The 16,489-nt window shown below is 38.1% G+C and overlaps 1 protein-coding gene across 1 annotated transcript in view; it reads left to right on the plus strand.

Annotated features, from left to right (window-relative positions):
• Stap1 (signal transducing adaptor family member 1) overlaps positions 1-15,568 on the plus strand; it is a 29,658-nt gene extending 14,090 nt beyond the window's left edge. Inside the window, exons 4-9 of the mRNA XM_027390979.2 lie at positions 2,156-2,212; positions 4,885-5,054; positions 6,663-6,791; positions 10,243-10,312; positions 12,106-12,202; positions 14,943-15,568. Of these exons, the coding sequence (XP_027246780.1) occupies positions 2,156-2,212; positions 4,885-5,054; positions 6,663-6,791; positions 10,243-10,312; positions 12,106-12,202; positions 14,943-15,004 (585 nt within the window). The 3' untranslated portion in view covers positions 15,005-15,568. The remainder of the gene's footprint in view (positions 1-2,155; positions 2,213-4,884; positions 5,055-6,662; positions 6,792-10,242; positions 10,313-12,105; positions 12,203-14,942) is intronic.
• Positions 15,569-16,489: the final 921 nt, after the last annotated feature.

Consider the following 16,489-nt stretch of genomic DNA (forward strand, 5'->3'; position numbering starts at 1 on the left):
AACAATATCAAATGCACTATTACATTATTTTTTCTTGCTATATTCTCTCTCTCTCTCTCTCTCTCTCTCTCTCTCTCTCTCTCTCTCTCTCTCTGTCTCTGTCTCTCTCTCTCATCTTTTGAGACAGGGTTTCTCGGTGTTAACAGCCTGGCTGTCCTGGAACTCATTATGTAGATCAGGATGGCCTCAAACTCAGAAATCTGCCCTCCTCTGCCTCCCAAGTGCTGTATTTCAAATTCCATGAGAACAAGGATCTTTGTTTTGTTCCCAATACCTACACTTAACAATACACAATATTTAGCTTTCAATTGAACTGATAGATAAAATGACATTAAAAACACCTTTTTGCTGAATTACCTTGAAGATTGTCAAAGGATAAAACCAAGAACTAGGTGTGTTTTATTACATAGAATAAAATATTCCCGTCAGCTGAAAAGAAGAAATTGATTTCATAGGCAGGGAAAGGCAAAACAAATTTAAAAGCAGTAATATAGTTAGTTGCTCATTTCAAACATTTCCATGGTAGGCAGAAATAGGAAGACAAGTGGTAGAAAATAACTGATTGCCATTAAGATTACTTCAGGTTACTTTTTTTGGAAGCAGAGGGAACAAATTGAAGTCAGTCTGTATGGGAAATGTGGCTGTTACGTTTCTTTCCTGATTTCTCCAAAAGGCCAGATACAGTTTAGTTTTGCTTTAGTGATGTGGAACATTACCACAGGTGGTTCCATTTTTATTTCTAGTGTAGACCATGCAGGCCCTCAATGCAAAAGCCTGGAAACAATGGCCACCTATAATGTTTCTTTGACATGATTAAGCAGGTGATACCTCGAATGCTTAGCACAGTAGCTGAATTGTAAGTGCTCAAAAGAAATTGACTGGTATTATCATTATTAGCAGTTAAAGTAATACCCTTTGAAGCTAAGAATCAGATTTTTTTACATTGGTTTTCCCAATGTAAAAAATTTCCCAAGCAAGCCAATGGAGACAGCAGGCATTAAGTGGCATACTGTAGAAGTAAATTCACTAACACTTCTTTTTTTTTTTTTCAGTTAAGCATAAATTGGTACAATTGTGCTGGTTTAGTAAGCAAATGATTTAAATGTATACATTGCAGCTTTGTTTAAAAAAATTGTGTGTGCGCATATGGTTTTGTGTGTGAATGCATGTACATGTGTGTCATAGTGCATGTGTTGTACAGGGAGTGTGTGGTTAAAGGACAATCTTGGGTCCTCCTTTTCCACCTTATTTGTGACAGAGTCACTTTGTTGTTCGATGCTGACAATGCCAGGTTAGCTGGAAGGAGCTTCTCCTGTCTATAGGCATACTCTGGTTATGTGTCTCACTGTGCCCGACTTTATGTGACTTCTGGGGATTTGAATTCAGGTCTTAGCAAGTGTGTAGCAAGTGCTTTACTTGTTGAGCCACCCCGCCCCTAATCATTTATATTTCAGTTTACCTATAAAAAAAAGGAGTGAAGTATTTCGTGATAAATTCATGTTAATAATTCTAAGCAAAAAGGAAAATGAATTATTTCTCCTTGCAGCTGATTTTATGCAGTTAACTTTTCAAATGATCTTATTTAACTAAGTGCCTGAGCAGGAGAATATGCATTTTTTGGCCACTCATGCTAGTTTCTCTTTTTTTGCATGTATATATGTGTGTGATATATGTGCATGTGTGCACAGCTATCTGGATGTGCATGGGTATATATGTATGTGGATGTACATGCATGTGTGTGTTCATGTATGGGGTGGCCAGAAGATGACAGCAAGTATTTTCTCATTCACTTCTATCTTTTTTTTTTTTTTTTTTTTTGAAGCAACACCTCTCATAAGGACCCATAGCTTCCCAGTTTGGCTAATCTAGCTAGCCAGCTTGCTCCAGAGATCCTCTGTCTTCACTCCCTGGTGCAGGGATTACAGTTGAGCTGTCATGCTTGCTCATTGTCATTTTCCTCGGGTTCCAGAGGTCCAAACTTCTAGTCTTCACACTTCTGTGACAAATGCTTCACCCAAAGAACCATCTCCTTAGCCTGCAATTTTGTGTGCTTTTGATGGGGTACCTATTTTGTCAGATAATCATCATCTGAAATTTTTGTGACTAACTTTAAGTAATTATGTATTTTCTTCTTTACCTTTGTTTTCATCTTTAGACAGAAAACACAGAAAGTGGGGAAGAATGGAGGGGTTTCATTCTTACAGTAACAGAGGTAAGAAAGCCATTCATTTCTTCTGTTGAACAAGGTCTCAATAGCCCATGGTGGCCTCAAACTTAGGATCCACCTTACTCAACCTCCCAAGTGGATGAGATTACCACAGTGAGTCACCATTCCCAGCCGAAGAGCATTACAGCCTGTTGATTCATTTATGTTAAATAGTCACTAGCATCACCACAACTATGGACATTAAAGCGGCTGAGGATATAAAAACTAGAAAATGCAGATAGAAATCCATGTTTTTGTTTCCAAACCTTACATTTTCATCAGGTAGGTTGAGAAGGCTAAAGATACTACTAAGTGAACGCCCAAGCCCAATTCACCTTGAGGTAACTGTTCTGAAGTGAAACTGGTGAGTCGGGGGTGAGGGAGACCTACTTTTGTCATCTTTTAGCTTAGGCCTCATGGCTAAGCCCTACTGTCTTACTTTTTTAACATGAAGGTTCTTTGTATATACTGACATGTGTACTTATTGTAGTTCATTATAAAAGAATCTCCAACATTTCTCTTTTAAATTTATAAAATGATGTACTGCACTGGTTTTGTGAATGAAACAGACACCATGAAATATAGAAACCATCAAAAATGAAAAATTCCCTTTAAACACTTGTTACATTTGTCTTAAAACAGAAGGATGCTTATCTGCTGCTCAAAGGCAGCATATTATCAGAGTCAAATAGTAAGGCCCATTGCTTAGCGTGAACTATGGCATCAAGATAAAGTACCATTAATTTGAATAAAGTCACAGTAGTCTTCCAAACACAAGACACTTTGATAACCGGCACAAATGCTAACTGAAAGCGCCATGTTCTTTAAAACTTTTAGAACACGTGAAAAATTTCCAGGTTAGGAGAAAATGCCTGTTCTACCCCAGTGAGTTTCTGAACAAAGTCTTAGTGGTCATAAAATAAGTTGGACTCTTTGCCAAGACTTTGGGTGCAGGTTCTTCGGATCACCCTTTTACAGGTAAAATGAGTAGAGGTTCAACAGCCAGATAGGGTGTCCCTGTGAGGCCTGAAAGGAGACTTTTAAACACATGAAGGATATACTCATGGGGTTGGAGAGGAAACCATTTGAAGAATTCTGCTTTCTCCCTCTGTTACAGTAAGGTCCCACAGGCTGCCATGGGTGTCTGTAAGTACCCCATGAGTATGTGACTAGGAATAAACACTGAACCCATTGGAAAAATCTAGACATCTCTTCTTGATACACTAATAATACTTGAAGTTTTGGCCGTTTCATTTATATTTTTCCTTGATTAAAGGTAAAAAGCAATGATTTTAATTCAAACATTGATATATCATATAACATATATAATATATGTCATATGAATTTTCAAGTTAAAACACTACTATTTTATGCTCTATAAATATTTGGGGCATAATATCAAATCACTGTATGTGAATAAATCATTTCTAAAGATATTCCAACATATTGACTATTCCTCCAAGACAGCATAATGATGCACTAGACTGGAGTATGAAAACAGTAGAACATATTTGTGTGACTCAAACAAAAACACACTTCTAGAAAAAGTAGTAACAACAAAACCAACTAATAAGTAATATTTTTAGATCTTTAGTAGAAGTGTTCATGTCGAAGAGACTACAGTAGACAGAGCAGCAACCTCATCTCTGAATCACACTAGCCTGATTTTGAGTCTTAATTTCACAGATGACTAGCAATGGTTCTCTGGACTTTAATCTTTCTGAGCATATTTTCTGTTTTGTTGTTGCTGTTTTTGTTGTTATAAAGTGCAAATAACAATACCTGCCTTGTAGGATTATTGTATCTTGGTAACATTTGTGTAGTGATTGGGATACAATTGATGTATAAGAATTAGCTAAAAAAGAAATATCAAAATAAGGAGTAATTGTTCCATTTATTTTGCTTTGGCTATTCGATACAGTAATGGGATTTATGTAAATCTTTTTGTTTGTATATCCCTCTCAGTAAATTATCTAAATTTCATGTTCAGATACACACAAATGCAAAGAACAATATGAATTAATGAATATTGACTAAGCACGAGACTAGGGCAAAACTTTACTGGGTCAACTCTTTGCTGTGCCACCATTAGACTCTAAGCTGGGATCCCCAGTACTCACATAGAAGTCAGCATGTGTAACTCCAGTGCTGGGCAGGAAAACATAGGTGGATCCCTGGGGTTTGCTGACCATCTGATCTAGTCACACTAGAAAAATAATACTAATAATAACAATGTGGAGTACAATAGAAGACGACATCCGGTGTTGACCCGGGGCCTCCTCATATGCATTCATGAGCAAGCCCACTCCCCATACATGCATAGCTATGCATACTACCAGGGAAGGAGGGAGGGAAGGGGAGGAGGGAGGGAGGGAGGGAGGGAGGGAGGGAGGGAGGGAGGGAGAGAGAGAGAGCTAAATTGAAAGCTTTCTTCCTACACTCATGGATTCTCTTGTTTATCTCCTGGTGAGTATTCACTTTCCTCTGGTGGTCATATTGTAACCAGACATGGCATAGGTTGTTCCCAACTTCATTTGAGACGTGACTACAATTCATTTATTATTCTATCCATTCATCTCTGACAAGTAACTCTTCACAGCCAACAAGTTCATCTTTACTAAAGCCAGGATGCTACTTGGCTGTGGTTTTAGTTTGCCTACTGTTCTAACTGGTTTCAGCTGTCAGTTCCTCAACACGTGTCACTTCTACCTGGGCAAGTGATTAGACTACATGAAGTCTTAGAGAGAGAAAAGAAAAGAAGGCTTGAGACAGAACAGCTGCCCATTATGCCTGCAGAGAAAGAGGAGCCAGTACAACACGATGTGGATGTACCAAACCCTATGCCAGCGTAAGTGCACCATTGACTCATTCAGTTAAGACTAATTTCTAATTATCAGGTAGCACTGCCTACTTGGACTTGTTACACCAGGGTTACTAAATATCTCGGGGGTTAATTGTATGTCTCTGAACCCCTGCCACATTTCCTCTCCTACGACAAGATCAGCATCATGCACACTTGAACTAACTCTTACCACAGAGGAAATCCCCTTCTACCCACACATCTAGACTAAATTTATATGTCTTTCCGGAGCTCAAACCCAAATTAAAGCTGTTATGAAGAAGGAAGGAAAAGGTGTGTGTGTGTGTCCTCATAGTTGGATTATTTATCATCATTCATACCAAATCTTTTTAAAGTCTTAGAATATTGTATTCAGTTGATTGATGAGTGAACATTGAGCTTGCCCTCTGAGGAAAGCCTTGTGTAAAGTGTTCAAAATAGTAATGGTACAGCATCTGGATGCTGAAGCATCCCACACGTGTCTTCTTTATTGCCGAAAATATTATGGGCCTTTTCCTCTGGAGATTGTGGTGCTCTTGTCATTAAAGTGTGTCCTGGCTCCATCTCTGACATCAGGCTCTGATACACAATCTCCTGTACTAAAGCCACTGGAACCTGCTTATCAATGTTGCTATCCCAAACTAGACAAGAGACCAACTCAGAATAAAAATCACATGGACTGCTTCTTTTTCTTTTCCCCCAGTACAAGAAGTAATGAGTTTATTACAGATAAATAAAGAGAAGAATGAAACTAATTCACGTCACAACACCTGAAGATATTTGCCACTAAAACTTTGGATGTATCATATACTCCATCAAATTTGTACATGGTTATTATATTTCACTAAATATCATATGTATTATAAAAACAGGAAGTGCTTAATTTCTTAATTTTGTGTCTAAACTATTACTAGTGCCATTTTAACACAAATTATAAACCAAGAGTGGTGGGCATGCCTTTAATCCCAGCACTTAAGAGGCAGGTGCAGGCAGTTTTCCGAGTTCAAGGCCAGGCTGGTCTACAGATTGAGTTCCAAGACAACTGGGGCTATCTGGCTACACAGAGAAACTCTGTTTTAAAATACCAAACAAACAAAACCCTATAAACAACAGATTATACCAAATGGTATAGTCTTAATGTCAGTGTTTAAAACAGAGTCCCTCTAGGCTGTGGTGGCACACATCTTTAATCCCAGCACTGGAGAAAAAAAGGCTCGGTGAATCTCTGAGTTTAAGGCTAGCATAGTCTATATATGGTGAATTTCAGGACATCCAGGGCTACATAGGGAGGCCTATCTCAAAACAAATAAACAGATTAACAACAAAAACAGATTCCCAAAGAGAATGTTGGATATTTTGGAGTCCTGAAAGGAAAGCACCAACAAATTAATCTAAGACCTGGTGTGTATCGAGACTGGGGATATGTTATTAGTTGTCAAAGATTCTCTGTGGTGTTGGTGATTATACATGGATTAGTAGATTGCTTTTCAAGTTATCTTTGTTTAAAAGATAACTCTGTATCTCAAGTTGTTTAGGTAGCATTATTTTCAAGTAATAATCTTCATCAGTTTAACTAAAAAAATAATAATAACTTTTTCTTTCATCTCACATTTGTAGATGTTTTTATGCAGTTTCCCGGAAAGAAGCAACTGCAATGCTGGAGAAGAATCCTTCTTGGGGAAATATGATCCTGAGGCCAGGAAGTGACAGTAAAAACTACTCCATCACTATCCGTCAGGAAATAGAGTATGTTCAATTCATCTGGCTAGCATACTGCTAAGAGCACAGTATTCCAGTTGTACCTGTTATGCATTGTTAGGGCTGCAAATATAAACACAAGCATGAGAAAGTAGTATGACGTAAGCAAACCCCTTCCATAGCAGTAATAAAGAGAACAGATCTGGGATTGCTATTGTTTTAAGATACAGTGTTCACAAAGGCACTCAGTTAACTGACATTTAAGCAGAGACTGAAAGGAAGTGAGGGACCAAACCATGCCAGTGTGAGAACCTGAATTCAATCTCCAGAACTCACATAAAAGAGAGAGGAGAGGCAGGATGGAAGAGGGAGGGAGAGAGAGGATGGGAGGAGGGTGGGAGGAAGGAAGGAAGGAACGAAGGAAGGGAGGGAGGGAGGAAGGAAGGAAGGAAGGAAGGAAGGAAGGAAGGAAGGAAGGAAGGAAGATGACACGTGCTTATAATCTCAGCAGTGGGGAGGAAAAGACAGGCAGATCCTTGGGGCTTGCTGGCCAGCCAGCCAAACCTTCTTGGCAAGTTGCAGGCCAGTTAGAAACCTTCTCTGAAAAAGAATGTTGAGGGTCCATCCTAGGTTGATCTCTGGAATCCACAAGTAAGCGCACACATGTTCATGTGCAGCCACACACAAATATACATGCAAAATAATTTTATACATAATCAGAGTAGGTGGACCTTCTAAGGCCACTCTAACTTTCAGAGTCTATAAAAATCTCTGTATTTTAATAGACATTCTAGCTTAGGTAACACTCACAACTGACAATATAATTTCAAGTATAGAAGCCTTTGCCTACATTTAAATATTAGATAAGTGACTATGTCTCATAAAAAGCATAAATAGAACATTGATTTTTTTGAGTTTATGATTCTTTGTTAGTATCACAATATATTTACTATTATGCATCTACAAATAAATCTACCACTTTTTTCATAAATCTCTGTCATTCTAAATAGATGGAATATGAAGACAATAGTGGATAAACAGTAAAAAGTGAATGTATCTTAGAGAAAAAATTAAAATCATGGCAGTATGGCTCAATTAGTATTATGAGCCATGGCCCTGGAAGCTTCATTTACTTGCCAGTTAATATAGATAGACTCTTGTCTTCATACAGTAGCCATGAATAGGTGGCAAGAATGTTAGGTGACAAACTAGATCCTGGTGCTCCCAAATCTGTGCGAGTATCTGTGTGTAATTTTGGATTTCTCCACGGTAATTGTCAACCTTCTTGTGGATTCCTTATGTTTCCTACTTATTATATATATTTATTTCCATTTTTTAGCTTATACCATATGCTATAATGGCATATGCTTTTACAAGCTAAACATTAGCAACAAATTTTCAACTCCATTAGACTATAATAAAATAGTATAGATTTTTTAATTTACAATTTATTTTGGCTACTAATTTAATCAGAGATCTCAAAACATATCCAAAAGAAGTATAGGTTATAGCTGCCAATGAGTATGTTTTGCTTTGTTTTGTTTTTTGCCAATACAGGTCTTTTTCTCTTGAGACTATAATGTAATCACAACATTCTTCCTTCCCTTTTATCCTTCCAAACCCTCCCATATACTATTCTACATTCTCCTTCAAATTCAAGGCCTCTTTTTCCACCAATTGTTATTGCATGCATATATATATGTATATACTGCTAAATATAATCTGTCCAATCTGTATAATGTTACTTGCAAGCATGTTTTCAAGGCTGATCATTTGACACTGGACAACCAAATGATGTGCTCTTCCCTGGGGAGGACCACTTCTCCCATTCGCAGATTTCCTCAGATGACTACAATTCTCTGTGGTTGAGGCCTACTGGGTTCACCGCCTACCCCATACACTTGGAACATCCATCAGTGTTGTCCTTTTTCAGCTCGGGTTTGGGCAGTCCTGAACCCTTGAAAAACAGAAAATTCAACCCTGCTCTTGGGGTTTAATATCTTCTACTTCATATGTCACTTGATCTTTAGAGACAGCAATCTGAGAGAGGATCAGAATTGTGCCTTGCTAGTAGAGCTTAACGTACAGCTTTTGGCAGGAATCTAGACTATTAAGAAACACCTGTGTTTCCCACAAAACAAGCTCATTTTCTTTCAGAGAGGTCCCAGGACTGATGCTCAGCCATGCAAGTTGATGAGTGAGTCTGGTAAACACAATGGGAAGGACAAACTGGTTTACAAAGCAGAACTTGAAAGTAATTTTCCCCCAGGTGTTGACAGATCAGTGGTAGGAAGGAAGGCTACTCTCAAGAGTAAACAGAGCTTGCCAGTGCAACATCATCAGGTGATTCCTCTCAGAGCAGGGCATCATCTATCTTTAATCAGCTCAGTGGCACGAAACGCGTAAGACATAAAGCTATTTTTACAACAAACCTCACACTTTGTTTTTCCTTGAAGTTGTTTTGACTAGGTGCCATGCTAGCATTATAGTCATGTAAGCCATTATTGGCTAAGGAGGAAGTAGAAAGTCTTTACCCCAAATTCATCCTTTTGCAAAACTTGAGATCAGGACCTAAGAAAACATATTCAGAACTACACTTAAAGCCAGGCTTTTCCTTTTCTTTAAGGACTAGCTTTTCTTTTTGTGTAGTAGCTTAGGTTGACCTGTAATTCTCCTGGCTCAGCGTCTTAAGTGCTGGGATGACAGGTGTGTGCTGCCACATCTCATTTTACTTGCTCTATTTTTTTATATCATAACCACAATGCTTTAAGTAGCAAATTTTACCCATTTTTTTCCTTTGCAAAACAAAAATTGGAAGAAAAGTATAGTTTAAAAAGACAGAGCCTACAAGATTTCAGGGCCACTGTTTTCTGCATAACCTTTGACTTTAAAATATAGTCCCATTACTCAAAAGTTCCAATAGCTCCTACTGACCTGTCTGTTTTCATCTCACCACTCCCCTCTGAGTTTATTATATGATGTGATGGCTATCACCAATCGCTGTACCCTTTGTGTACCTTGTGTTGAGTGCTACAGACATATCCTACAGGCACAAAAGAATAATTGAGACAAATAGTATTGCCCATGCTTTACAAACTAGACTGGCAGAAAGCAAGAAATATTATCTATATAGTAAATGGAGATAAAATAAGTATAATTTAGTGAGTGCTTAAATATGTAAAGGGCTATACTAAGGGCCTTGCCAGTATTAGCTCACAACAGCCCTCAGAGGTAAAGCTTTATCATCTCCATTATGTAATGAAGGCTAAAAGCACACATATGCTCCCTATCTCTCTCTCAACACACACACACACACACACACACACACACACACACACACACACACACACACACACACACACACGGTGGGGAGGATGTTTAGAGAGCACATATGACAGAAACAGAATTTAAGCCAACTGTCCCATCAAGCTCCTAAAGGGTAGCAGTCATTGAGTCAACTGTATAATCAAAAGGAGGTCAACCATGTATTTCATTTTAGAATGCCAAGAATCAAGCACTACAAAGTGATGAACACTGGGAAGAACTACACCATTGAACTGGAGAAACCTGTACGTAGGCAGTTCTTTGTTGTTGATAAACTTCCTCCTGTTGCCTTCCAAACCTTCCTTTATAGACTCCAGGGAAAAGTGGGGAAACAGAAGTCTTCCTCAGCAACAGATACAGTGATGTCAAAGGGCGATGAGCACCTCTAGGTAAGATGGGAAAGGTGAGAGACTTGCAAGAACAGGCAGGTGAGACTGACTAGAGGATAGCTTGCTTCTAAAAGCAGTCTCCCTTACTTTCTCTGCACATGATTCCTCAGTGTAATTGTTTCAGAGAAAGAAAAATGTTTTTATGCAGTGTCTGTATAATATTTACCCTCTGTTTACAAATATTCAAATGACTCTATATCTGAAGGGAAGCAATCTGAGTGCCTTGTCCTCTAATACCTACAACGAAGAAGTCCAACAATGCCCTCTTAACAGCAATGCACCAGAAGGTGCTGTTTCTTCTTTGTCATCAACCCCTCTTCAAAATTAGTTATTATATCATGGAGCCAATGATAGGCAGATTTATCCTTCAGCACAATATCTGGCACATAGCCAAGTATGTAATTTAATCTTTTCTATTTCCATGAGGTAGATATTGTTATGCCTATTATACAGGGGAGTAAGCTGACATTTAGACTAGTCTCAACCACTGAAAATGTGGATGTGGCCTGTGTTTCTTTAAAGTTAACTCCAGTTCCTCTGCCTCTCCAGGCCCATTGTATATCAATGTATAATTTAGAATTTCTCATGTTTTAACTGTAAGTCTCAGAGAGACACTGATTCACACAGCTCACTTGAGTGAAGAATGTCTCCAGAACTTTTCAGATTCACTTCTATGGACCCAGCCAGGTATCTCAGTCCATTGTAAACACAAGATCTTTTCCCCTCTCTGTCCCAAGTGCTGGGACAATAGCTATGCACCAACCAGGCCTGGCTCCAACTGAGCTTTGTACGGTTAGTTCTAACTAAGCAGGCAAAGGTCTAGATTGCTGAAGGAGCATCCATAAAACTAAGTGGCCAGAAGTGGTTCCAGTGAGGAACAATCTACTCCTGCACCTTTATAAGTGGAGACCTGGACTCCTTTTGGTTAGCCTCTACAGTCCACAGTAGAAGGAAAATGGACAGGCTGGATAGTTCTTTCACCTTTCAAACTCCTCAGTTATCCTGCCCTTCATAATTTTAATGAGTTATTTTACACCAAGATTATTTGAGATATTAAGGTATAGTAGGATTTAACTTGTAAAAAATTATTGATTTATGGCATAGAGAGATTTTAATGACCCACAGACCCTAAATTATTCTGTTATACTGAATTAAAATGCTTAAATTCTCTGGTTTCAAGCAGAGGAAATCTATTATGCCCAATTTAGGAAAATATGTTATCAGCCCATAGAAGGTTCTTATTGTAAACATTTTGAAGGCTAGCACTTCTTAGGGACTGGGAAACATTTGGTTATGAGCTGCCACTTTTTCTTGTTTGCCCAATTTCAGCAAGAGAAAAATTGGCCTAAATTTAGTCATTTTTCTGTTTTAATTGAGGGAAGACAAAGTACCTAAATATCATTCACCAGACTGTACCCATGCTAAGGGAGCATTTCCTCACCAAAGAATGGCCACACAGTCCTTAAAAAGGAGAAAAAGCAGACATGGCTAAGAAAGTCATGGGCGTTCAGTAAGTCATTGAAGTGTGATGCCTACCTGACCTGACTGGAGGTCAGGAAATACACAACAATCCCCACTCTATTGCAGGGGGGCATCTCCTGTTTATTTTCAGCCACACACTGAGCCATCTCTCACTTTCTTTTACACAGGTAACACTCCCAAACCTTTTCAGCGTCATTGATTATTTTGTGAAGGAGACTCGAGGGAATCTGAGACCATTTATACATTCAACTGATGACAATCTTGGTATGTCCTTCACTTTACTATTACATCAAACAAAACCAAAGTCCAAACATGATAAGGTACAAACTAAATTTTTAAAATTTAAAGCTCCCCATTAGTTGATCATCTTTTTCATTGTCTGGGGAGAAAAAGCATCTTCCTCCAGATAGTGCATGCATTGTGATTATTAACGTTATTCCACGATTCTGTTAGAATTTATCAAACAAGTTCAGGGACAACAGAAGAGCAAAATAGTATAGACTCATGGGTAGCAAATAGGAAATGTAGAGAGACGGGACCACAACAATGTCAGATGCTTGAAACTGGGTAGAATGCATGAGAGTAAACCAAGGCTGTGGGGGATTGGCCACTTGGTAGTAAATGACCTTGATATAGTGCTATTCTGCTACGAGGATAAAGGAGTCAGGTGGCAAGGTTATAGGAGTGAAGAGGTGATGAGGAGCTAGTGACAAAAATTACATTTGGGGTCAGCTTCAAAATTGGTGGGCTCTTTTTTTTTATATAAAGGAAGAACTTTAAAACAGTAGTAGTTCATTAAACTGAGCAATGAGACCTGTGTCAACAGTATAGTTCATACTTTCATTAAATTAGCTCCATCTGCATTCTAGTTTTCGCCTTAATGAAGCAGGCTATCCAATGCCAGTTCTATCTAACAGTCTACATATGGTCACTGGGCAAGCTCTAAGCATCTCCATCTAGTTTGGGTTTCATTATTCAAAGACAGTTTCTTTTTCTACATGTTATAAAAGAAAACAACTTGGTCTACCTGTACCAGGGGCATATCTGAAAAGTTTCACTAATTAAAACAACAGCAGGTTTAAGTCTAAGTTCTTAAAATATCACTGTTTATCTTTGGATGTTACATAATGATACAAAAAAATTTACAAGGGTCCACAAGAGCTTTAGGAAACAATCATGTGAGATCTCCACCTGTGCAGAGGAAGTGTCTCTAAGATGTGATTACACAGCTTGCTTGGCAAGTTCTGTTATGGTGTTCACAGACTCCTGAAGCATGCTTTTATTAGTACAGCTCTGTGATGAATTATTATAACCTGAAATGAAGAGCTACAGGTGGTCAATGACTACTGAGAGAGGGAGAATCAGTGTCCTGCAGGGAGAAGCTTGCAGACATGTTGTCCATTCTCAAGTGTTCAGCCCTGGACACATGCACATACTAGCAAAGGTAAATGAACACAGTAAGTTATGTATCAGTAGATACACATATGTACATATGGATATATGGGTAACAATATTAAAGGAAAATCATGAATTAGGGAGAGGCACACAGAGTTTGAAAGTCTTCCTAAAAGAAAAAACCTAAAATATAAATACATAATTTCTTTCTCCCATGAAGAAAAATATATCCAGAACCTGACCTCCTACTTTAACTAATACAAAGCAGATTCAGAAGTATGTTTCTGCCTTTGCTAGTTACATTTAGCTGCATTTTTTATTTCAACATTACTTGAATCTTTGTAAAATTTTAGTGTCAAATAAAAATTTCTTGTCTGGAACAACAGAAGCCGCCTCTGGGGTCTATGTGCACAAGGAGCTTCTTGGTAAGCCTAGAATCTGTGCCAGGGCTGATTAACACTAGGTGGTGATGTTTCCCAGTTCTTCCTCTAGGAAGTCTCTGGCTGTACTAAGTAAGGACCAGTGTTCCTTCTAGGTAAAACAAGTGCCCTGAGAGCTTAGCCAGTGCTGTCCTGCTGTCCTTCCTGAGAGCTAGGGGCTGTGTCTTTTCAAACAAGTTAAAGAAGGAAACATACAGAAGCAATTCCCATTCTCAGTTCTCTGACACAATTTTCTTCGTTTCTATGGACAAAGGATTTTCTTTGGGGTTAGGACCAGGAAAGAAGAAAACAGACGACAGAAAAAAACTGAAAATGGACTGCTGACTTAAATTTTAAATGGTTTTAAAAACAGAACACCAGATTATTATTAACTGGTTTGGTTTGCTTTGTGATCAAGAGTATTACTCAATACCCTTGTATCTGATTCCTTTGTTACCAGGGTTATTGACTGACAGGGAGAACAAGTAAATTACAGAAGTTCAGGAAACCTTTTCAAACCTGAAGAACTTCTGCAAAGTAGCATATTTATATTTTCAAAAGCAGAAAGAAAAGGAAAATAGGGCTTCCTCAGAAAAGCCATGCCCCCAAACACTAAATGCTGGCTTTGAAGAAAACTTTGTGAACCTGGTGCTTGATTCTGGGCCATGGACTTGCTTGTTGAGGCAGAGTGTGAATGCTAGAGCACTTAGTCTAATTTGCCTGAGTTAGAAACTGGAGTTGTAGGGTATTTAATGGATCAAGGATCTGGAGATGTGGATAGGATATTAATGAAAAGAACCTGGAATCTTCTCTGACCTATGTTAGTGTGTGGCTTTCTCTTTGATACCAAGAGGCAAGAGCAGCAATAGAAAATAGACAAGAGATATTCTTTCAATTTATTTTCCCGAGATCAGAAAATACCAGCTTAAAAGTCATTTCAAAATATAGCATGAAAGGTGTACAGAACATTAAGCTAAAGGTAAAGAAAAATACATGACATGTTAGGTCCAAGCTACAAAAATATTAAAAGAAATCTGGATATTCCACACCTAATTATACAAAACTTATTGACACACCACCAATGTTTTGGGAACACACAAGAAAACCAACTACTGCTGAGAGTAGAGAAAAGCTTGGTCCTATAGTATCACTTCCTTAACTCATCAAGATTTTCCACCCGTAATTCCTAGGTCAAGAGCCCAACACAGAAGAAAGAATCGAGAAGTTTAAGAAAAATCCATACAAGTCATGAAATAACATGAAAACTGCCTCCAGATATCTTGGTATTTATTGTTTTTGAAAGGCTTTCACTTTTAAAGATAATTATCTCTATTTCCCTGACCCTAGTTTCCAAATCACTTATTTAGGCACAAGAATAAAATGTCATACCATATAATTTCATTGTTCTATCAGCAGGAAACCAATTTACTAGTTACCACCAGCTGTCTGTAGAGTACCTTGGTAGATGCATTTCTCTGTATTAAGTGGAAAAATTTACTTTCTAAAGCCAGATTTTTGTTTCTCCTTTTCTTCAATTAAATACATTTCAAATATTCAATTTGCACAGATTATCTAGATCCTCTAAATTCTACTTATCTTCTAAACCCTACTAGGTTTTTGGTAAAATCTGATTGGACCAATTAATCAAGTGCAAGTGTTTTTAAATTAACTAGTTGGTGGTCAGAAAGATGAAATGAATCAGGAAATGTCCATCTAGTAGAAATGCTATATGCCACATATTATGTTTATGGAAATAAATGCAATTCATTTTTATGTTCTTCCTTAACACTATCTTTCTACTAGTTCAAAACTAAAGGATGACAAAATAAACACCTTGTTTCAAATTTAATGCTATGCATGCTCATTATTGTGATTCATTACTTTAAAAATACAGAGCCTCCCATCCAGACTAGATGTCTTGAACAGAATTTCTCTGTGTAGCCATGGTTGTCCTGAAACTCACTCTGTAGACAAGGTTAGTCTCAAATTCACAGAGACATCACCCCACCCCCCACCCCCACCCCGCCCCGGTTTCTCTGTGGCTTTGGAGGCTGTCCTGGAACTAGCTCTTGTAGACCAGGATGGTCTCAAACGCAGAAGATCTGCCTACCTCTGCCTCCCAAGTGCTGAGATTAAAGGTGTGCACCACCACTGCCCAGCACTCAGAGATTTTTATGGTGACAAAATTAAAAAATCTTGTTAATTCAAAATGAAATGACTTGGTGTCTATCCTACTCTTGTTTAAATTATTTGGTATTTATCTTGTTTTTCTCACCTAAAAATGGATAGAATGGATTAAGATTCTCTTAGTTGCAACGTCTTATAAAGATGCTAAGGAGAGATTAGGACACACAGCAAAAGCTATATGAGACTAAGGGAGAAGGTGGACACTATTGTTTACAAAAAGGACCCTATGGGGGAAAAGAAATCAATCAGACATTAAGACTTCCAGCCTCAAAACTATGAGAAAATATTTGTGTGTGTGTCTTAAACTGTATACTTGTTGTAGAGCTCTAGTAAACTAATTTAATGAGCTATCTTCTAAGCCTCCCTTCCACTTGATGAACTAGAATTTCTGAGGGTTAGTCCTCAAGTTTGCCTTTTTAGTATATGCCAGAGGTAATTACTACACACAATAAAGTTTGAGATTATCTTGAATTTCTGTGTAAGAATATATGAAAAATCAAGCAAGGTTTTCTTTTAAATGGAGAGTTAGTGTTAATGAGAGTTCTTAGGT

This window comes from Cricetulus griseus, assembly GCF_003668045.3.
Source record: "Cricetulus griseus strain 17A/GY chromosome 1 unlocalized genomic scaffold, alternate assembly CriGri-PICRH-1.0 chr1_1, whole genome shotgun sequence".
Lineage (NCBI taxonomy): Eukaryota > Metazoa > Chordata > Mammalia > Rodentia > Cricetidae > Cricetulus > Cricetulus griseus.